This window comes from Nelumbo lutea, chromosome 7, assembly GCF_056320005.1.
Source record: "Nelumbo lutea isolate HS-2025 chromosome 7, American lotus-T2T, whole genome shotgun sequence".
NCBI lineage: Eukaryota > Viridiplantae > Streptophyta > Magnoliopsida > Proteales > Nelumbonaceae > Nelumbo > Nelumbo lutea.
The window spans coordinates 4,472,326-4,496,800 of record NC_142690.1 but is presented as its reverse complement, the minus strand read 5'-3'; the positions used below and the strand labels follow the sequence as shown (position 1 = coordinate 4,496,800).

Here is a 24,475-nt window from a genome sequence, read left to right as displayed (position 1 = left end):
ATTTCCCACTTTGTTTCCTATGAAAACATTTCACCCTCCTTTTGGGCCTTTCTCTCTTCCATTGACAGTGTTCTTATCCCTAAGAATGTGGTAGAAGCTCTTTCGATGCTTGAATGGACAGATGCTATGAAGGAAGAAATTAATGATTTACATAAAAATGGTACATGGGGGCTAGTAGATCTTCCTGAAGGGAAATATCCAGTGGGATGTAAATGGTTTTTCACAGTAAAACATCGGGTTGATGGCACAGTGGAGCGGCATAAAGCTCGTTTAGTGGCAAAGGGGTTTACACAAGTGTATGGAGTAGATTATGCAAAAACTTTTGCACCGGTTGCTAAGATGAACTCTATTAGGGTCCTTTCTACCTAGCTACTAATCTTGACTGGGATCTTCATCAGCTTGACATCAAGAATTCCTTTCTAAATGGTGACCTTGAAGAAGAAGTATACATGGTACAACCCCCTGGTTTCCAGGCTCAACGTAATGAACAGAAAGTGTGCAAGTTAAGGAAATCATTATACGGGCTGAAACAATCACCGAGAGCCTGGTTCAGTAGGTTCCATGTAGCAGTTCAACAAAGAGGATATAAGCGGTGTCAATCTGATCACACATTGTTTGTGAAAAGAGGGGAAGGAAAAATTGCAGCACTGATAGTATATGTTGATGATATAGTTATCACTAGTGATTGGAAGGATGAAATACAAAAGTTGAAGAATTTTCTTGCTACCTAGTTTGAATGATCTAGGTCCTCGACGATACTTCCTTGGGATTGAAGTGGCCCGCTCACAAAAGGGTATCTTCATTTCCCAAAGAAAGTATGTCCTAGATCTACTCCAGGATACAGGAAAATTAGGAGTGAAACCAGTTGATTCCCCTATTAATCCTAACCACAAATTAGGTGATTGTCAAGGTGAACCCATCAAGGATGTGAAACAATTTCAGAGACTTGTAAGAAGATTGTTATATCTTTCTATGACTCGACCAGAAATTGCTTATGCAGTGGGTGTTCTTAGCTAGTTCATGCATGCCCCTAAGACCACCCACCTTGAAGCAACAAAAAGAGTTCTCAGATATCTCAAGAAGTTCCCAGGTGCAGGCTTGTTGTCTCAAAAGAACAGGCATTTGAAAGTTGGGCAGGATCCCTGAATGATGGAAGGTCAACTAGCAGCAATTGTACCTTTGTAGGAGGGAATCTAGTTACCTGGAGAAGTAAAAAGCAGAATGTGGTAGCTAGATCTAGTGTTGAAGCTGAATATCGAGCTATGTCTCATGGAGTGGCTGAAATTATGTGGCTAAAAAGTTTGTTAAGTGAGTTGGGCTTTCCAGTTGACGGACCCATGACCCTACCATGACCCTATTCTATGATAACAAAGCAGCCATAAACATTGCTGCTAATCTAGTGCTGCATGATAGAACTAAACACATCAAAGTCGACAAACACTTTATCAGAGAAAAGGTCGTCACAGGGGAAGTGTGTACTCCTTATGTTAGCTCTGAAGATCAACTTGCAGACATCTTAACAAAAGGGTTACATCACTCACAACATCATGATTTATGTGGCAAGTTGGGCACGATTGACATCTATGTCCCAACTTGAGGGGGAGTGTTAAAAAACTGTTAATTCTTTAAGTATAGTACCGCAGGGGTACTATTATAACTTTCTCCTTTTATTTTTTATATTTTGTCGCCCTAGTATAAATACTAACAGCTGGCACCGCCAGCAACACTTTTGGCTCTCAAATATCTCTTCTTTCTTCTTCTCTCCCTTCTCTCTTCCTCTCTTCTTCTCTCCTGCATAATAGGGTCTTTGTATAAGGAAGACAAATAACTGACCAAATATTGATTGCCAATGAAAGTGTGAAGGATTTGCGGAGATCTAATAGGAAAGGCTTTGTGTGTAAGTTGGATGTTGAAAAGGCTTACGATATGGTGGACTGGAAGTTCCTTAGTGAAGTCTTAAGAAACTGTGGTTTTGGTGAAAAGTGGTGTAATTGGATCCTAGGTTGTGTTAGTTCCTATCGCTATTCAATCCTGGTGAACGGAGTGGTGAAGGATTTTTTCTCAGCTAGCAAGGGGACCCTCTCTCACCTTTTCGGTTCACCTTAGTTGCTGATGTGCTTAGTCATTTAATTTCTAAGGCTGATAGAGAAGGTGTAGTTAGAGGGTGGAGAGTGGGTAGAAATGAGACCCCAGTTACCCATCTCCAGTTCGCGGATGACATATTAATCTTTTGTGAGGGGGCTGAGATTGAGAGGATGAGAAGTTTAAAGGTGCTGATTAGAAACTTTAAAAATATTTCCAACTTGAAAATAAACTTTGAAAAGAGTTGTGTTGCAGGGGTTAATTTGGAGTCAAGAGAAGTGGAGGCCATTGTTGAGTGCTTAGAGTGTTCTATCTCTACTTGGCCTTTGACCTATTTGGGGCTTCCTTTAGGAGAAAATCCTCGGGAGAGTAGGTTCTGGTGCCCAGTTGTGGAGAAGTTTGAGAAGAGATTGGCTTCACAGAAAAAGAACTACATCTCTCTAAGGGGAAGAATCACCTTAATAAGAGCTACACTTGCAAACCTTCCAACTTACTATCTCTTTGTCTTTAGGATCCCAACTAGGGAAGCTAAGAAATTGGAAAAATTAATGAGAGACTTTCATTGGGAGCCAGGGAAAATAGGAAAGGCCATTTAATTAAGTGGAAGGTGGTGTGTAGGAGTAAAGAGGAAGGGGGCTTGGGACTAGGGAACTTAATTCAGAAAAAGACAGCCTTTCTAGGGAAGTGATTGTGGAGGTGGCTGTTAGAGAGAGTCATGTTGTGGCATGAGGTGATCGAAAGCATACATGGATGTTCAAGGAATAGATGGGGTGCTGGTGTATCAAGGCAGGCAACTTCGGAAACTCCTTGGAAGGCAGTGCACAATACTCTCCCTCAGTTCCTCAGTCATATCAGGTATGATGTGTGTGAAGGCAACTCCGTCCACTTTTGGGAGGACATTTGGGTTGGAGATGTTCCCCTGAAACCCCTTTTCCCCTCTCTGTTCTCAGTTTCTCGATACAAAAAAGAGGTTGTTTCCAAATTTTGCTCCTCATTGGAAACCCCTTGGGCTCCTACTTGGGATTTTGGGTTATGTAGAGGCTTAAGGGATGAGGAGATTGAGTGCTTAGTCAGTTTACTCTGCCTCCTTGAAAAAGTTTGTTTGAACCCCTTTGAACCTGACAAAAGAATTTGGATACCTCGATCGGAAGGGTCTTTCTCTTGTGCTTCTTTTTTCAAATCCCTTTGCTGTTCTAATCCTCAGCAGGCTTTCCCTGTTAAAGAAGTTTGGTGCAGACCTGTTCCCCCTAGGATTTTGGCATTCTGTTGGGAAGTGTACTATGGGAAAGTAAATACCTTGGATAATCTACAAAAGAGAAGACCTCTTCTCTGTATTTCCCCCAACTGGTGCATCCTGTGCAGATCTCAGAGTGAGGACTGCTATCATTTGTTAATTTCTTGCTCATTTACTGCAGAGTTATGGGATTGGCTTCTCTCTTTGTTCGGGAGCAATTGGAACTTGCCAGTAGATTTAAGACTGCTTTTTGATCCATCTACTTTTGTTTGGCAATAGAAAAAGGATAAAACCATGTGGAGGTGTGCAAGAGCTGCATTGATATGGACAATCTGGAAGAAAGGAATGCTATAACTTTTTTGGAGAAGGAAAGGAACCTTCAAGAGATAAAGGACTGCGTCTTGGTTAGGGTGATTCATTGGCTGAAATCTTTGGACTTGTTCCACCAATTTTCCTTTAATGACATTTGGAGGAATTGGGCAGTAGTGGCAAGTTGTTCCTTTTCCAAGACTAAAGTGCGAACAAACTGGTCATCACCTCCTGCAGGCTTCTTGAAGTTGAATTTTGACAGAAGCAGTCTAGGAAACCCAGGTCCTTCTGGGTTAGGTGGGGTATTGAGGAATAAAGTCGGGAATGTGATACTTATCTTCTCTGGTCCTATAGGAGTGGGAGACTCTACTAGAGCAGAAATGTTTGCTGTCCTGCAAGGCGTACAGTTTGCAGCTCAATTAGGGGTGAACCAGCTAATAGTTGAAGGTGACTCAAAGGTTGTAATAAGTTGGTTGCAGGACCCAGAGTCAGTAGTGTGGTGCTTCATGAATGAAATTAAAAAGTTTAAGGTTCTGACAAGAAACATAGACCTAAGAATACAATGGGTGGGGAGATCAGCAAATGATATGGCAGACTGTCTAGCCAAGCAAGGGGAAGCTAGGGAAGTTTTGTATTGGGCACAACTGTAACTTATTACTTTTGTTTTCTTCTTTAGTGGAGAAATCGCAGCTCGCGCCTCTCCAAGGGTTGCTTGTATGTGCTAACATTTCCAAATTAATAAAAAGTTCATTTATTTATCAAAAAAAATGTTTAAAAGATACAAAGGCCAACCCTTTTTAACAAGGGATTTCAACCCCAACAGTATACAATTACAATTCAGACCAAAACAATTCTCTCCTGTTTGTCCCTTGTTTTGCTAGAGAGTCAGCCAAACCATTTGCTGATCTTCTAGCCCATCAAGCCATCACACAAATCTCTCTTAAAAGGCTTGTAATCTCCCTCATGCTGTCTATGAATCCAAATCCCCAAGTTACCGGTTTGCAACCACCCTATCACCAATTTCGAGTCCCCTTCCACTTCCATCTGTTGAAACCCCAACCGTTTCACCAGTCTCAGCCCTTGAAGGAGGGTTAATACTTCTGCCCTTAGGGAGTCTCCCATTCCTATTGGTCAAAAGAACATTGCCACAATCTTTCCTTCCCCATCTCTCACCACCCCACCTATGTTTTTCTCCTTTTTCTTTACTACATAAATATTGTTTTTAAGCAAATACCTTAGAACTTTTATTAGCAAGTGTACTGTGTACTGTGATTTAAAAAAAAAAAAACAAAAAAGAAAAATCTAGCAGCAAGTATTTTCCGTCCATCTACTTAAAAAAAAAATAAAAAAAAAAAAAAAAAAAAAAAAAACTCCAATACTTAAACCTTGAACAGAACAAAATTCCACAATAGTAGAGTTCTTTGGGATATCCCATCATGTTTTAGTGGCGATTTTGATGTAATGTAGTTTTCTGAAGAGAACAAAAGGGGCAATTCCAGAATTACCATAAGCATGAGGAAATTTAGCAAAATTGTGAATGACCTCCTGTTGCTTAGTGTGAATTCCACATGGTCAAAAATGCAGCAAACCAAATTTGTGCAAGGTCGGACAGATTCCTTATTACAACTAGCTAGGAAGATCACCTTAGAGGGGTCAATCAAATTCTGAAATTCTGATAATTATCAAAAGATCACTTTATAGGGACCCATCGAAAAACTTTAGTCAAGTCTTATCTGACTACTACTCAGTGATTTAAAAGGCACGCCTGAGCGCACAGGCGAGGCGCATTTCAGGGTATGCACCTCGCCTTGGTCCTAGGCGCAGTCCTTTCAAAAGGAACAGGCCTGATGCGCCTTGCGCCTCAGCCCAGGCGTGCGCCTTTTGAAAATTTGACACTTTTTTGCTTTTTTTGAACATAGCAGTTGGGCCGGGGGCAGAGCCCCCAGACACCCATGCCACACCCCTCGAGGCAAGCCCAAACAAGTCCACATTAGGTCTTAAATTTCGCTCGCTTTGCTTTCTCACCGAAGCTCCAAGAACCCCCAATTTGGTAATGTTGTTCATTCATTCATCCTAATAAAATATCTTCTTAAAAAGCAATTAAAACTATAAAATCATTGTTTTTTGTGTGAAGAGTAAGAACTTAAGACCTAATGTGGACTCGTTTGGGCTTTCCTCGAGGGGCGTGGCACAAAGGCGACTCATAGAATCAGGAATGTAATATGTTTTACATTACATTAGCTACTTGAAGTAATGCATTTGAGTGAAAAAAGAGATTAGAGGTTTTACATGCTTGAAAATGTTTTATATGTTTGATTTTATTTTTAAATTCTCATTTGAATATGCTTTACATGCTTGAAAATGTTTTGTATGTTTGATTTTCTTTTTTTTTTTTTTAATTTTTGGCATTTTTTGAGTTTTCTGACTTTTTTTATTTTTTTAGCATTTTTGTTTTGTATTTTTGCGCCTTGCTTCAAAAAGGCGCACGCCTCACCTTGCGCCTCAGATGCAAATTGACCCATGCACCTGGCGCTTTTAAAACACTGCTACTACTCAGTACTTTTTTTTGATAATTGAATGGAATCTATTAATCAGCAAAGATAAATAGTACAACGTCCCCAAGGAGAGGCACGAGATGCAACCTCTCCAAGCTAATTAAGTACAGCTTTCCAATTTACTAGAACAAGTTACAATGTAGCACAAAAAAGACCTTCCCTGGAAACCCCCTGTTTGGCCAAAGAATCAACCATAGTATTAGCCACCAGATTACCCATTTAACCTCAACTCTCATTTTACTAGTTAACCACTTCACTTTTTTTAGGAGGTCTTTGTAGCCCCAAATGCCAGCATCCAGTCCTTATTCTAAGGACCGGTGGGAGTGGGGGACTCTACAAGGGCAGAAATACTAGCTGCTGTACAAGGGATCCAGATTGCCAACCAGCTTCATGTGGAACATCTCCTAATTGAAGGACTACTACTCAGTACTTCTTAACACAGAATACTTTAGAAGCAACTGACCCACCCACCCACCCGTTTTTTGATGAATGAATATAATTTATTAAAACAGAAATATGAGGCAATACAGGAGACCCAAGAGGAGGCACGAGTTGTTACCTCTTCTAGCAAGTATTACATCAAATTAAAAAACAGAAATAGCCAGAAATAAAATTACAGAGCATCCCAAAATAAATGTTCCCTTGAAGCCCCTTGCTTAGCTAACCCATCCGCTTTGCTGATCTTCCCACCCAAAGAGAGGTAACAGTCATGTTTCTTGTGAGCCAGTTGACTTTCCTTAACAGGTCTCTGTGTCGCCACATAGCTGAAGCTGGGTCTATCAGCCATCCCACAACAATCTTAGAGTCCCCTTCAACTACCAAGTGCTGAACTCCTAATTGTTCTGCAATCTGAATACCTTGTACCGCCGCTAACATCTCAGCTCTATTGGAGTCTCCTATTCCCATGGGGCCTTAAAACAATGCTAATATGTTGCTCTCCTTATCTCTCAGCACCCCTCCTATCCCCGATGGGCCTGGGTTTCCTTGGCTGCTTCCATCAAAGTTCATCTTTACCCATCCTTTAGGTGGAGGCATCCACACTATAGATTCCCTATCATTCCTTGTATGGCTGTTAGCCACCGCTATCCAGTTTCTCCAAATATCATAAAAGGAGAATGTGTGAAATAAGTCCATAGTTCTTAACCAATGAATAGCCCTAGTCAAGATACAGTCCTCAACAGCCTGAATGCTTCTTTCCTTTTCCTTGAATACCCTTGCATTCCTTTCTTCCCAAATTCTCCACAAGGCGGCTGCTCTAATACATCTCCACATCATTTTTCCTTTTTTTGTAGGCCACACAAAAAAGGAAGGATCGAACAGGTGACTTAAATCTGTGGACAGATTCCACCTGCACAAACAAAGAAAAAATCCAACTCCAAATAGCACTAGAAAAGGAACAAGATACAAGTAAGTGAGAGCAATCGTCACCACTAGCCCTGCAAAGTACACACTAGTTAGATGACAAATACAAAGAAGGCATTTTCTTCCGCAAGCAGTCCATGGTATTAATCTTTCTATAAAACACCTCCCAGCAGAAAATAATAACTTTAGGTGGAACTGGTCTAGGCCATATCTCCTTGGTTGGAAAACCCCACTGTCCCTGGGAAGAGCAAAGGGATTTAAAAAAAGAAGCACAAGTGAAGTAGCCTTTTGAGTAAGGGGACCATAATCTCATATCCAAACTAAGAGGGTCCAAAAAGACACTGCCAAGAAGGAACAATAGATCTGAAACACTGTTAAGTTCATCATCCCTCAAACCTCTCCAAAAGCCAAAGTCCCAACTTAAGGAGGGGGGTGAATTAGGAGATGGGAGAAAATGAAAGATAGCTTTTTCCTTATAAAGGGAAATAGAATAGAGAGACGGGAATTGGTCCTTAAGGGCAACGATACCCACCCAAGTGTCTTCCCAGAATAAAACAAAGATACCAGAATTGACATCATACCTGACAAAGTTGAGAAACTGAGGGAGGATACTTTGGATTACTTTCCAATGAGATGCCAACTAGGGGTGTAAATGGAGCGAATTCGAATCGGATAAGGCAATATCAGAATTCGAATCCAATTAATATTTGAATATTCGATTCAAATTCGATTATTAATTATTTTAGATAATTAATGAATATATAAAATAAATAATTTATTGATATAAAGTATATAAATATATAAGTTATTTATATAACTTAATTATTATATATAAATTATATAAAATGTTTTATATATTATATATAAGAATTAAATAATCGGTTGAATTCAGATATTTATCAAATCGAATCAGGTCATATCCGAATTCGAATCTGATTAACAATTCGGTAAGAATAGGATATCCGAATTCGATCGATTATATATTCAAATTATCTGAATTCGATACGTGATACACCCGCATCCCATCCATTTTCCAGTCTACCATGTATACTAGCTATCACTTCATGGCACAACCTCTCCCTTTCTCTAGGCCATCACCATAACCATTTTCCTAAGAGAGCTTTATTCTTGAGAGTTAACCTTCCTAATCCCAAGCCACCTTCCTCTTTACTCTTACAAACTATTTCCCAGTTGATTTGGTGGTCTTTCTTTTCCTCCCTTGGCTCCCAAAGGAAATTTCACATTAATCTCTCCAACTTCTTAGCTTCCCTATTAGGAATCCTATAAACGGAGAGAAAATAGACCGGTAGGTTTGCTAGGATAGCTCTCAATAAAGTCACTCTATCCCCTATAGAAATGTAGTTCTTTTTCCGAGAAATTAATCTTTTCTCAAACTTCTCCAAAACAGGGGTCCAAAAACTACTCTCTTTTGGGTTAGGCCCTAGAAGGAGACCTAGGTACTACAATGGCCAAGAAGAGACGGAACAACCTGAACAATCAACCACAGACTGAATAATCCCCTCATTCATATTAACACCTACCACACAACTCTTATCCAGGTTTATCTTCAAATTGGAGACCTCAAAATGTTGTAGCAATGCTATGAGATTCCCCACTTTTTGTCTGTCACCCCCTTCACAAAATATTATGATATCATCAGCAAACTATAGGTGGGTTACCTAAATATTGTTCCTTCCTGTCCTCCAGCCACTCACTTCCACTTCCCTATCTACCTTAGAGATTAATCTACTGAAGACGTCTACAACTAAGGTGAAAAGAAACGGGGAGGGTGGGTCACCTTGTCTAAGGACTCTACAAGCTGGGAAAAAATCTTTGACCACCCCATTCACCATGACTGAGTAATGATAGGAGCTAATACAGCCCTTTACCCAGTTGCACCATCGATCTCCAAAACCACAGCACCCAAGGACCTCTAGTAAAAAACTCCAATCCACAAGATCATAAGCCTTCTCTAAGTCTAACTTACATACAAAACCTTGATTCCCCGACTTTCTAATGTCCTCCACACACTCATTTGCTATTAGGATCTGATCTGTTATTTGCCTTCTTTGCACGAAAGCACCTTCTGCTTGACTAATGATGGATCTGACCCACCCCCTTTTTAAGTGTTTGTAGTTGACACATCCTTCATTCCAAAATAATATGGCTAAGTTGACCCAGGTCAATGAACAAGAAGCTAAATTACTTGTGAATTGTGATCAGCTAAGTAATAAGAGAGGGAGAAAATACAGTTGTGTAGGGACATTGAGATACAATACAGCTGGGTGAAGAGGAGTGCCAACTCATTTGCGGATGGGTTGTCCAAGCAAGCAGTGAATAGGGAGTCGATCTTTTGGGCTAATTTGTAATTTTTTCACTTTGTAATCTGTTAATGGGGAGCTAAGATATTTTATCTCCCCTCTTGTATTGATATTCTCTTTTTTCTCTTAATATTAATGAAGTTGTTATTGATCAAAAAAAAATAAGAGGAGAAAAGATGAAGAAGAAGAAAGAAGTGGAGGAGAATTGGTTGTCAACTAGAAAATTTTGCCTTAGTCAACTAGTTGTCCTCTTTTGTATAAATAACAGTAGAAAATTTGTTATGCCCTTGGTTATATAGAAAACATGTAATTGACCACCCCCCCTCCTTCAAGCTCACCATATATGTTAGCCATGCCCAACTTGATAAATACACCCATAAGTTCCATCTTAGAAACTCTCATTGTAAATACATCACCAAGTTAAAACTTAAGACTTTAGAAAAGGAAAACAAACTTCTCCCAACAAGACCTTTTCCTTGCCAATGTCCATCCACTTCTATATATTTAATGTGGCCAAGTTTGACAGGATCATGTGCTATATTAGTAACTGCTTGACTATCAAAATAGAATTTCAAAGGTCCTTCAAACTGTACTCCAAGATCATACAGAACAATCTTCATACGAAGTAGCTTGGACACTCCATATTCCACGACACCATATTATGCCTCAATACTAGAACATGCTACGATAAATTGTTTCTTGATCCCCTAGGGTATTAGATTACCTCCCATAAAGGTACAACACCCTAAAGATTAGCATATGGTATACCTTTTCCGATATATATTTATTTGATTATACCCACCAATTGCTTCTAAGCGAGGAGTACAAGGTTGGTGCATGTACTAATTCAGAACACTCACTACATATGAAATATACAGCCTAGTCAATCACAAATAGAGTAGCTTCCCTATGAATCTGTGGAACATACCTTTGTCCTCTAAGAATCAACCATCATTTGCTATTAGACAATGATTAGGATCAATTGGAGTATCCATTGGCCTGACACCTAACTTTCATGTTTCCTTCAAAAGATCCAAGGTATACTTGCATTGAAAAATAAATATGCCTTTATTTGATCTAGCTATTTCAATTCCCAAAATATACTTCAAGATATGCAAGTCCTTGAAGATGATCCTTGAAACTATGGAAAAAGTTTAGTGATTGAGAACAATCCTCTCAAAGTGTAGCAAATAAAGGGATTAACATGGACCACCAAGAATTGGAAAGATGCACTACAGCACTAGCGTAGAATGGAAATTTTATTACACTAGATAATGGGAACCAGGAGATTCCAGAAAGGAGCACCTTCTATATTTGGAGATTGTTTTTATTGGTGCTAAATTGAGAGTGTTTCTAGAAGGAAAGAACATAGAGGCTAGGAGTTAAGGAGTGTGAAGGGCAAAAACTTTACACTGCTGACAGCTCAGCAACTAACTGTGGAGATTCCAAATTGAATCTCAAGCCCTTTGGCATTTTATCATTAAAAGAAAATACAAGAAGCACCCATCTAGAAGGGTGACTATATTGGACCTAGGAAAGCACTGTAGTGATCTACATCTTTCCTCAAACACATTAGGTATAACTTGGCCTCAGGAAACAATGTAAAATTTTGGAAAGACACTTGATCAGAGGATAGCCCATTATGCCTTAAATTTCCTAAATTCGTCCATTTCTTGTCAGCAGAGAACAGATATTTCAAAACTGGTTTCTTTCTCTAACTCAGGCATTGCGCATTGCTTGGGGTTTCAGGTTTAAGAGAGGTTTTCAGGGATCGTGAGTGTTAATGTGATTTTTTTAACTGCCTGCAAGATCTTTTCTTACTCCAAAAAGAGTTCACCCAATGGGTTTGGTCCCTTGATATCCATTGGGATGCTTCTCTTGTGTAGAGAAGATGGGGCGAATGCCCCATAAGCCACAGCTTATGTTTTATTTTTATGTTTATATTTTGTTTTCTTTATGGGCCTGCTAACATTAGTTTATGTTTATGTTTATGTTTAGTTAGCTAGCCGCCCAACTAAGGGCTTACTTGTAATTTTCTAATTATTAGTGATTAACCTCTAATGAAAAGGATTAGGGATAGGAGAAGCTGTACGAACAAACTCTTCTCTTTCACCCTTTCTTCTCAATCGTGTTTTTTTTTTTTATCGATAACATCAACTTCATTATATTAAGAGAAGAGAGGGAAAAGAATACAAGGGGAGATAAAATAACTTAGCTCCCCAAAAACAGAAAACACAGGGAATGCAAAGAAAATTAAAAACTAGCCCAAAAAACAGCCTCCCTATTCACTCCTTGCTTGGCCAACCCATCTGCAAATGAATTGGCACTCCTCTTCACCCAGCTGTACTGAATCTCAATGTCCCTACCCAGCCATAAGAACTGTTTTTTCTCATTGTTAAAGTTCCACAAACCACTGCCCTCTGTCTTCAACCAATTAACCACCACCTTCGAGTCACCTTCCAGAATCAAACGGCTAATATTTAGATCTTTTGCTCTTCGAATTCCTTCAAGCGCAGCAAGAATCTCAGCCCTAAGAGAGTCACCTTCTCCAATAGGGCCAGAGAATAAAGCAGTAACAATCCCTTCCTCATTCCTGAAGACTCCTCCAATCCCAAAGGGCCCTGGATTCCTTACACTGCTGCCATCAAAATCCAGCTTTGGGGGGGGGGGGGGCAAGAACGGACAAAGAGTCCTCTTGCATCTAGCAGTGAAAGCAATCTCTTTCCATTTTCTTAGCAAGTCATCCATAGGACAATCTGAAAACAACTCCAAAGATTTAAGCCAGTGGACCGCTCTTATGAGGATTCGATCAAACAAATCTTCCAGGGCTGAGATCCTTTCTTCTCAATCGTTCTCTTTCTCTCCTCTCTTCTTGCTGTCTCCTTTCATTCTTCCTTCTTTTAATCAGTTTATTAACTCTTTTGGGACTGTTTTCATTCTTCTTGCAACTCTTTTTGTAATCTGTAAAGCCCTTGATGAATTCCCCCTAGTCCCATTCATTTCCTGTCAAAACCTTTAGGAAAGGTCCCTCTCCTCCTCAAGTCAAAGTATTTCTCCAGGAAGCTTCATGGAAAATCATTAACACTAGTGAGATGATTTAATAAAGACGATCAACACAATTATTTAAGCTCAAGGATGAAGAGAATGCAAATCACTTATTCCTTCATTGCTCATTCACATCTAAGGTATGGAACCAGTATTCCCCTCTTCTTGGTTTTGTTTAGAATGTATCATTGAATAAATTTGATTTATTTCCCTCTCAATTGATTCTTTGCTCACTAAGAGAGGGAAGACCATGTGGGAATGCACCAGAGCAGCTATATTTTGGAGTATTTGGTGCCAGAGGGGCTAGATGTTAACATTCTCATAGATAGTGAGAGTAGCAAATTGAGTGTTGACAAAAGAAAGTTTCAAAGGGGTCTTAATGGATTCTATATTGAAAGGATGGCTTATGGTGATTGGCCATCTCAATGGGCCATTACTTGGTGTAATGGTAAAATTCGAGGCTGCCAAGTGTGAGAACACAGGTTCAATCATGAGAGGTGCCACTTTGTGTGGAAAAAAAAAATCCCAAATATTAGGAACATATCCAGTCTACCCCTCCCAAGACCCCCAAGGTAGCTGGGACCAACATTGGATAATGGCCTTTTAGTGGCCTATAGTGACTGGCGCCACCCCATTAAAACAGCAGGCTAATAGCATTATGGACAGCACAAGCCATAGGAAGGAATACAACTTAATTCTGATGGGTGTGGACTTTCAGGGATTAGAGCATCTGTAAAAACCGGGCTGGAAGCACCATACTTTGCTACTATGGTTCAGCAGGTGAGGGAACCTCTTTGAGGGTTGAAATGATTTTTATGATAAAAAACTGGCCTATTCATTAGACAAACAATTGATTTGGAAGGGTGATTGCCAGGTTGTTATGGAAGCACCATACTTTGCTACTATGGTTCAGCAGGTGAAGAAACCTCATTGATTTTGAAGGATAGTCATCCTCAAGCTACTTGATAAAGGCAGCAAAGGCATTGGCAGCCCACATGAACTGTTCATTCAATTGGGCCCTTAAACCTGCCAATAGCATTGCAAATTCTCCAGCAAGGGCAGAGGTTAATAGCAATGAATTGGTTTGGAGGACAACAGAACTGGGAAAGAACATTTCAGTTATATGATAATATGACTGTTTATGCATGTTTGTGTGAGCCTTTGGCTGTTCTCCATTAGTCTCCTTTCCAACTTTCCTGGAATGGAGGACTTTATCTCTATTGTACTAAAATCCTCACACTTAATGTTGCCGATAAAGAAACTCTTGAACAAAATATAACCAAGAAAGAAATACTTACAGTAAATTGCCCAGCCCCCTAGAGATGACAAAAGATCATCTTCAAAATAGATCCACCATACTTAGTAAACGAAGACAGCAAGTTGCAAGATGGACAGGGATTCTTCTCTTTAAGATAAATTTTGCAAGTAGATTTAAAATTCATGGTAAGTTGTAGAGATTGAAACTATTACTGGACTTACAAGACCCTCCCACCACTGGTTGCAGAGCTGAAGCCTGAAACTCATTTTCAAGCAGCCCAGCAGGAAAATAAAACGAAAAGGAATATTGTTCTCTGTGGTTGTGGTTTCATAGAAAGGGAGAAAAAACAAATAAAGACTCATTAGTCAATGTCCTAATGTTGTTGAGGTTTTTTTAAGCTACAAACAAAATTTATTTCTATGGAATATTTCCAAGTAACGTAAGAGGAGTAAAGATATATCAAACCCCATTTATTGATTAAAAAAAAAAAAAGATATACCATACCCTATGGATAGCATATACAACATAGTCAGTATGTTCTTCAAGAATCCGGCCATCCATCGCAGAGTGTTCCCCCTCAAGATCCACAGCAAACCAGTCCAACATGTAAGTGTACTGATTGGGTACTTTAAATCCATCCACATCCATATTCCCCCCTCCCTCCTCAGGAGTAAGAAAAGCATCCTGATAAAACATACGCTCAAGTGGACCTCCTTGATATGCCCTATCAGATTCTGCTGCCAAGGAGCGTACCTGAAGGGGACAACAGAAAATAATATATGGCAGGAAAGAAATAAGAGACTTTAAGATATTGCAGATTATCAGCTATACTGGATAAAAGAATAGTATATGATGGTATATTTACAAGCATTACAATCAGGAAATCATTTTTCTCTTAGGCTAGCATCTGCTACCTACTAGTTACAACTTACAATTTCAGCCTTCATACCTGTTCACCCCCTGCTTAGCCAAGGCATCAGCCAAGCTGTTTGCTCATATGTAAACCTACTTGAAGCCAGTCTTTACCTCTCTTATCAATTGTCTACAGTGTGTGTTTTAAAAACACAAGGTGCAAGGGACAAGGCAAGGCTCTTTTTTTTTTTTTTGAAGCAAGGTGCAAAATGTTTAAAAAGTTCAAAAAATAGAAATGTAAAAAAAAATAAATCAAGAAAATATTAAAAATAATGATAATTGAAAAATGCAAACTTTAATTTTAAATTAAATGTTTTGAAAAGCCTATTAGCCCAAATTAAAATACATAAACATAACGTATAAAACATATTCAAAGTGAAAATGCAAAAACAAAACCAAACACTAGCATATAAACATATCCAAGCATTCAAACTTTCAATTTTCTTTATTTCTTTCTCAATCGCATTATTTCAAATAGCTAATGTGATGTTAAACATCTTTCATTTCCAAGTCTACGAGCCGCCTTTGTACCAAGCCCCTTGAGGCAAACCTAAACAAGTCCATTTTAGGGTCTTAAATTCTTAATCCCTACAAAAAATGGTTTTATAATTAAATTATCTTTTAAAAACTGTCTTGTATTAAGAAGAATGAATGAACAACATTAGCAAAATAGTCTCTATATGTTATGCTTCATATGCTATGTTTTCATATATTGATCTAGCAAAATACAACAATAGTATTGACTGTAAGGTTTTCCTGTTTATTTTTTTGAAACTGCAAGTAATTCATTAATCAAAAGGTCAAAATGCAAAAGAGTCCCTTTACAATGAGAAACTGAACAGAGGATGTACAATCTGCCTAATACAGCCAAACCCACAAACAAAAGGAAAAACTCTCCGCTCCTTACAAAAAGGAAATCAAAATCAAAAAAAGAACAAGTATGTCTTTTTCTGAATAAAGGGTGATTTTCCAACCATGAGTGAACCATCCCCAGAATTCTGCTAGGGACCTCTTCCTATGAAGTCTGACTCCCTTCGAAAATTCTACTATTTCTTTCACACCATATTGGCCAGAAGATTGCTGAGGGGAGGATGCTCCACACTACCTTTCCAGCCCTGCATAAGCCTCCTAGGAACCATGCCCCTATGAATCCCTGCACATCAGATGGGATGCATAGTTTAACACCAAACAAGCCCAACAGTCTTGCCAAAACCCAGTAAGTAAACTCACAGTGTATCAGCAAATAGCTAGATGACTCCACATTTCCATTACATGAAGGACAAGCCATATCCGCCACCTCTAAGCTTCTTTTGGTTAGATTGACCTTGGTTAGGATCTTGTCCAGCACAGATGACCAGACAAAAAAAAAAAACAGTCTGATCCATATCCTGACACTTGGAAAGGGAGAGGTATCCTCCCTTGACAAGCATATAAAGAAAGATTTCACAGAAAAAGAACCCGGTTTCTCAATTAGCCATGTACTCAGGTCCTATTCAGCATGGTGATGTGGTGAGATCAGAACTGATGGCAGCAGTGTGTGGTGTTGAAAAAGTTAAAGAAATGGGGATAAACAGGCTGATTATTGAAGGGGACTCAAAGATTGTTGTAAACTGGCTAAAGAAGGGGAAAGGAGTAATATGGAAGCTAAGGAATGAGCTCAGGCACTTCGAGCAGATATCTAAAGACTTTGTTTTCTATGAATGAATAGGTAGTATTATTAAAGAGAACAAAAGAGAGTAATATCAGAATTGGAGGAGGCGTGAGGTGCTACCTCCCCTTTAGGGAGAGTACAGACCCAAGTCTTAACAAAAACAAAACAGAACTATAGATAAGCTGGAGACAAAAATCAAAATGCAAGTGGTAATACAAGATTTTTCCATAGCTTGGCAAATGGAAGAAAGAGAAGAACATAATGGAAAGTTTGGAATGGAATGGGGCAAAGTTGACAAGAGAGGAAAAGATAGCAAAAGCTTTTGTGGAGCATTTTAAATCCATTTATGGCAGCCCCAGTAGAGTAAGAGAGACTCTAACCAACTTTGAGTGGCATGTTGGAGAAAGGGAATTGTTGGAACCCCTGGAAAGACCATTTGAGGCTCAAGAAATAAAGGAGGTAGTTTTCTCTATAGAAAGATCAAAAGCCCCGGGCCCGAATGGATTCACTATGGCTTTTTATCAAGACTGTTGGGACACCTTAGGTGATGACCTAGTGGAGGTCTTCTTGGAATTCTTTGAAAGAGGAAAAATAAATGTGGGTGCATGCTACTTTCATAGCTTTGATCCCTAAGAAGGTGCCTACAGTTCAGCCCAAGGATTTTAGACCGATCAGTCTGATTGGGAGTCTATATAAGATCATTTCTAAAGTTCTTGCACTAAGACTCAAGAAGGTCCTTCCTTCCTTAATCTCACCGAATCAAGGGGCCTTTGTGAAAGGGAGACAAATTTTTTATCAGATTTTAATACCCAATGAATGTGTGGATTACAAAAAAAAAAGAAGAAAGAAAAGGAGAAAAGGGTATGACCTGTAATTTGACTTAGAAAAGGCTTATGATTTAGTGGATTGGAATTTCTTGCTAGAAGTTTTGAAAAATAGAGGCTTTGGGGAGAAATTGTGTAAGTGGATGAAGGGTTGTATTACCTCTTGTCACGTCTCAATCTTAGTGAATGGAGTAGCTAGGGACTTCTTTCCTGCAAAGAGGGGCCTTAGACAAGGAGACCCTTTGTAACCTTTCCTCTCACCGTAGTAGTGGATGTCCCAAGTGTCTTGATTTCTAGGGCTGATTCAAGAAATCCGCTGAAAGGTTGGAGAGTTGGGAGGCAACAAGTGATTGTCACTCACCTACAATTTGCGAATGATATCATTCTCTTTTATGAAGGGGGAATTGAGGAGACCGATAATTTGAGATTGGTGGTGATGCATTTTCAGAGAGTCTTCAATCTAAAAATCAATTAGAACAAGAGTTGTGTAGCAGGGGTGAATTTACGGAATGATGAAGTGCAGTTGGTGGCTAGGCTTTAGGTTAGTTTTAGAAAGATTCACTAAGAAGCTAGCAGGGTGGAAGAGAAATTATATCTCACTAGGGGGTAGAATCACTTTAATCAAGTCCACTTTGGCCAACCTTCCGGTGTATTTTCTGTCTACCTTTAAGCTTCCTGCCAAGGTTGCCAGCTCATGAGAGATTTTCTATGGGAACCGGGTGACTCAAAAAAGGACCATTTAGTGAAGTGGGAAGTAGTTTCTAGGAAAAAGGAAGCAAGGGGTCTAGGATTGGCAATATCAGATTAAGAAATGTAGCTCTGTTAGGAAAGTGGTTGTGGAGATTTTCTTTGGAGCAGGACAGCTTGTGGCACTTGGTGGTGGAAAGTATTCATGGGATGGCAGCTAATGGATGGGATGTTGGCATCAACCCTAGGGCTTCTCATTTCTCCCCTTGGAAAGCAATTGTTGGAGTCTTGTCTTCCTTTCAGCCTTTCATCAGATTTGATGTGTGCTCAGGTAATAAAATTTTGTTTTGTGAGGACCTTTGGCTTGGGAACACCCCCCTTAAGGATAGATTCCCGGCAATGTATTCTCTTTCCCTAAATAAATTCAAACATCTCCTCACTTCGTGTATCTGAGGGGACTTGGGATTTGGGTTTGAGAAGAGGGTTGAGAGATTCAGAATTGGCTTCTATAGATGAGTTATTCACTGTGTTGAATTCATTTTTCCTAGATCTTTCCTGCTCATATAGTAGAATTTGAAAAGAGTCCTCTTCAGGGACTTCCTCTTGTTCATCTTTTTTCAATGCCTTAGTTCAGTCTTCTTCTATGTCTGTCTCTTTTCCCGCTAAAGAAATCTGGTATTCTCCTATGTCACCAAAGGTTAGGGCTTTTTGCTAGGAAGTGGCTCTTCAAAAGATCAATACTATGGATGTACTTCAAAGAAAAAGGCCAAACTAGAGCCTTTCCCCACATGTCTGTTACCTTTGCTTAAGAAATGGTGAGATGGCAACTCATCTTTTGATTTCTTGTCCTTTTGCCTATTATTTGTGGGATTGGTTCTCTTCTTTGTTTGGTTACAGATGGAAACCCCCTCGGGTGTGCTGAACCTTTTTGACTCTAGCTTCTTTCGACAATCAAGGAAAAGGGGCAGGGTAATGTGGAGAATAACAAGAGCTTCCATCCTATGGTCAATTTGGGAAGAGAGAAACAATAGGATCTTCCTAGGGCAAGAAAAATCAAAGGAAGCACTTGTGGAGGTTGTCACTATCAAGGTTATGCCGTTATGCACTAGCTGAAAGTACATCATCTCTTCAAGGATTTCTCCTTAGTGGACTTAATTAGAAATTGGAGTGCTATAACTATTTCCTCGCCTTCCTCCCTTGTGGTACAAGATTGTTGGGTACCACCGCCTCAATTCATGGTGAAGCTAAACTTTGATGGAAGCTCCTTGGGTAATCCAGGTCAGTCGGGAGTTGGGGGTGTGTATAGAAACGAGGGAGGAAAAGTCTTGGCCCTTTACTTGGGCCCAATTGGGGTGGGAGATTCATTAAGGGTAGAAGTAATGGCCTTACTTCAAGGTTTGAAAGTGGCGAAACAATGGGGAATACAGCAATTAGAAGTGGAAGGAGACTCCAAACTGGTAATAGGGTGGATGCATACTAGAAACCCTGGGAGTGTGGTCTCTTAGACAGCATCTAAGAGAGATTATTAGCTTAGCAAAGGAGATTGGGGTGCATTTTAATTGGGTAAGAAGGTCAGCAAATGGAATGGCTGACACTTTAGCTAAGCAAGGAGTTACTAGGGGGGCTTTGTTTTGGGCCGATTTGTAAGTTTTTTATTTTCTTTTCCATCCATTTTGTGGGTGGTAAGCCTGTAATCTTTTCAATTATCTAACAAAAGTTACCGTTTCCTATCAAAAAAAAAAAAAAAAAGAAGCCTGAGAAACCCTTTTTTGACTAGAGAGTCTGCCAAAGCATTTGCTGATCTGCCAGGAAATTGACTGACATATCCCTTGTAACCCATTTTACTTGTTTCAGGAGATCTCTGTAGCCCCAAACAGCACTAATCGGATTCAGCAGCCAGCCCACTACCACCTTGGAGTCATCTTCTACCAATAGGTTCTGCACCCCAAGTTGGTTAGCAATTTATAGGCCTTGTACAGCTGCAAGTATTTCAGCCCTTGTTGAATCTCCAATTCCCACTGGACCTGAGAATAAAGAGAGAATGTTTTTTTTTTAAAGAAGGTAAGGTAACTTTTTTTGATGAAAGAACAGCATACAAATTACAAAGGGCCTTTTCACTGAAGCCCAAAACCAAGAGTACAAAGAAAGTTAGATCTCCCCAGCCAGCAGCTGGGCTCCTAAAGCCCTTGGTTGAAGACTTTTCACAGCAGCAGTCCAAGATATTAGTTTTCCAAACGTATAAGAGATAAGCTGGTCCACTTCATTATATTTGTTTTGGAAAATTCTGTTGTTCCTTTCGGCCCAAATAGTGCTTAAAACCGCAGCTGGGATGGAAGACCAAACACTTTTTGTGATCTTGGACTGTCCCTTAAGCTCCCAACACCATAAAAGATCACACAGTCACTGCAATGACCCAGTGGAGCTGCCAAAGAGACAAGAAATGGCTCCAGATCGCATAAGACACAGAGCAGTGCAGAAAAAGGTGGTTGTTCTCCTCTTCCACTTGATTGCAGGTTCTGGAGCTGGATTCCTCTCCTTACCAGATTCTTTTTGGTGAAACATTTGTCTAAAGCCACAGCCCAGAGTAGATTGTTTATCTTTGAAGGGAGAACCTGGTTCCAGACTTCCTCTGCAGGAAAATCAGCTTGAGGGCCTGTAGCTAACTTACTAGCAAAAGAACTCACAGAGAAAACTCCAGCTCCATGTGTCCTCATCCAGTAAATCCAGGTTTTGATTAGACAACAGCTCCAATAGATTAGAAATCAATTCTATTTCCCAGTCCAGAAAATGTCTCCTGAAAGAAGGGCACCAAATCTGTAAATTGTCTCAAAACTCACAGCAGTTAGCCACCATGGCCTCTTGATTCTCTGCAATCTGATAAAGCTGAGGGAATAACTCTGCTAAAGGCAAGTTGCTGCACCAAATATCTTTCCACAAACTTACCCTTTGACCATTTCCCAATTTCACCAAAAGGCCCCTCCTTATCAGAGGGAAAATCTCCATGATTTTCTTCCAGATAGACCATCCCAATGAGGTAACAGAAGTGGTTGTCACTCCTACCAGTGTTGTATTTGGCTGCAATCAAGCTTCTCCACCAGTTACCTCTCTCTTTGCCAAATCTCCAGATCCATTTCCCCAGGAGAACCTTACTAAAGTCTCTCATTTTCCTGACCCCAAGGCCTCCCTTTTGTTTAGGAGCACAAACTTGATCCCAGCTAACCAAGTGAATCTTCTTCTCTTCTTCCCATCCTCTCCACAAGAAATCTCTTTGCAGCTTTTCCACTTTTAGAGCCACTTTCCTAGGCATTGGGAATAGTGACAGGAAGTAGGATGGTAGACTCGATAAGGAACTTTTTAACAGAGTAATTCTGCCTCCAAAGGAAAGATATTTTGACTTCCGGGAAGCCAACTTCTTTTCTAACCTCTCCATTACCGAATCCCATATTGCTGAATAAGTACATCTAGCTCCCAAAGGGAGCCCCAGATAGGTGGTTGGTAGGAAACCAACTTGACAGGCCAAATTTTCAGCTAAGTCATCTATATTCTCTACTTTTTCCACAGGAATTAATCTGTTTTTAGCCCAATTGACTTTCAGCCCTGTAACTATCTCAAACCAGCAAAGGACCCCAAAAAGCACTTCCAATTGATTTCTATCAGCATTAATGAAACAAATTGTAACATCAGTAAATTGTAGCAATTGGACTTTTTCTCCCCCGGAGTGGTTTCAAAGCATTGCCACATACCTTCACTTCCTACCCTATTCACAAAGGCTGTTAATAACTCGATTACACAGATGAAGAGGAGAAGAGAGAGGGGGTCACCTTGCCAGAGACCTCTAGAGCTCTTGAAGAAGCCAGCCGATTGTCCATTTACTAGGACTGAGAATTTAGGAGAAGTACAGACCTTTATCCAGTTCCTCCATCTTTGCCCAAAATCCATTCTATATAAGACAAAGTTCTAGCATCTCCAGTTAATATGGTCATAGGCCTTTTCCAAGTCCAGTTTACAGATCAGCCCAGGTTTTCCTTCCCTCTGCCTTGAATCAATCAGTTCATTCGCCACCAAAACACTATCTAACATTTGTCTGTTTGGCACAAAAGCAAACTGATTTTTTGCAATCACTGAACTCAGGACCTTCTTCATTCTCTCTGTTAAGACCTTGGCAAGGATCTTGTAGAAGCTATTTAGCAGACTTATTGGTCTGAAATCTCTTATATTTGTTGCTCCCTCGACCTTAGGAATTGAAGAGATGAATGTAGCATTTAGAATTCTTTCAAGGGCAGCAATAGAGTGGAAATCCTGAAACACCTTCATCAGATCCACCTTGATCACCTCCCAGCACTTTTTATAGAAGATGTTTGTGAGTCCATTTGGCCCTGGGGATTTGTCCATTTCCAAGTTTTTTATCACATGCCACACCTCTTCCTCAATGAAAGGGACTTCTAGATCTCTTTGTTGGGCCACTGAATTCCTCTTCAACTCCAAGTTAATAGGGAGGGGTCTCCTCTTTCACCTCTCCTTGAACAGATTGGAAAAGTATTGGGTTGCTATGCTTTTCAAATCAGTCCAAGTGTCACCCACCTGGCCATCAAGCTCCAATCTTTCTATTTGATTCACCCTTCATCTAGCATTTGCCATCCTGTGAAAAAAGCCAGAGTTTTTGTCACCTACTTTCAACCAATTTACTTTTGCTCTTTGTCTCCATTTTAGTCCATCCCTATAGGCTAGCTTATCTAGAATCAGCTTAGCTTCCAGCCTCTTTTTCCTCTCTTCTTCTGAAATAGAACCAACCTCTTCGGCCAAGTTACTTTCTTTAATTAAATTCAGACAGTTCCTTTTTTCTAATTCCGGCTGTTCTTTAAAACCTTGCTTCCAAGATTTTATGAAATCATTGAACAAACTAAGTTTCTTATCAAGGATATGAGAGCTAGAACCCAGAAAATCAGATTCTGACCACACTGAAGATAACAACGGTCCCAGGCTGTCTTCATCAAGCCAGGCATTCTCCATTTTCAATGGGCATTTTCTTGATTCCTGCATCCCACACAAGAGCTGAATAGGGGCACAATCTGAAACAGGTATTGGGAGAATGACCTGCTTCACTTGTTGGAAGGCTTCTTCCCAATGCCTAAGGGCCCTGGGTTGCCTTGGTTGCTACCATCAAAGTTCAGCTTTACAACCCCTTCTAGAGGGGGTGACCACCTTATTTGTGTCGTAATCTTCTTAGAGACTACAGAAGCCACCATTACCCAACCCCTCCAAAAGATGGTCCTTGTTAAAATACCCTCCTTAACTTCCTCAAGACTCCTTTCTTTTCCTTAGAATATTCTGGCATTCCATTCTTCCCAAATAGTCCATACCGTAGCTGCTCTTATGCATTTCTACATCAGTTTTTCTCTCTTCGTTGGCCACCGAAAAGTTAACGGATAAAAGAGCATTTTTACTTCAGAAAGCAAGTTCCACCTACACCCAAGTAAAGAGAAGGCTCAAGTTCAAATATCTGCAGCAAGAGAACAAGATAGTAGCAAATGGTAACAGTCCTCATTTTGCACTTTACACATTGGGCACCAGTTTGGGGATATACACAAATAAGGTCTCTTCTTTTGCAGGTTATCCAAAGTATCAATCTTCCCATGATAAATCTCCCAACAAAAGGGAGTTATTGTGGTGGGGTAGGCCTAGACCAAATTTCTTTCACCGGGAAAACCCAATGAGAAGAAAAAAAACAAAGGAACTTAAAAAAGGAAGCAAAAATAAAGGAGTCATTCGATACCATGATCCAAATTCTTTTATCTGGATTTAGGGGGTCCAAGCAAGCAAAATCCAACAATAATAAAAGCTTAGAGACACAAGCAAATTCCTCATCATTTAGGCCTCTATGGAATCTGAGATCCCAGGCAAGAGACAAAGGGAGAGCTTGGGGATGAAGAAACCTCGAAACAAGCTCCTTCTTAAAGAGGGAGATAGAATAAAGAAAGGGAAAAAGATCTTTTAGAGGTTGATTACCCACCCAAACATCTTCCCAAAAAAGAACAGAGTTACTTGAGCAAATATCATACCTTACAAACTTGAGGAATTTAGGGAGAATGCTAGAAATTGCTTTCCAAGGAGTAATGAGTCGAGCCCGTCGAGATATCCCAGCATCCCATCCAGTTTCAGAGCAGCCATGGACACTAGCCACCAGTTCATGCCAAGCCTCTCTCTTTCCACAGGCCACCTCAAGAGCCATTTGCCT

The 24,475-nt window shown here is 40.0% G+C and overlaps 1 protein-coding gene across 3 annotated transcripts in view; it reads right to left on the bottom strand.

Moving 5' to 3' along the window:
* Positions 1–24,475, bottom strand: part of LOC148844747 (phosphatidylinositol deacylase) — a 70,623-nt gene that overhangs the window by 42,074 nt on the left and 4,074 nt on the right. For 2 of the 3 annotated variants that reach the window (XM_088954033.1, XM_088954034.1), the window contains exon 2: positions 14,671–14,919. In XM_088954033.1, the coding sequence (XP_088810159.1) occupies positions 14,671–14,919 (249 nt within the window). Of the gene's footprint in view, positions 1–14,670; positions 14,920–24,299; positions 24,320–24,475 lie in introns of those variants that run through there. The other variant, XM_088954035.1, reaches the window with a different exon arrangement.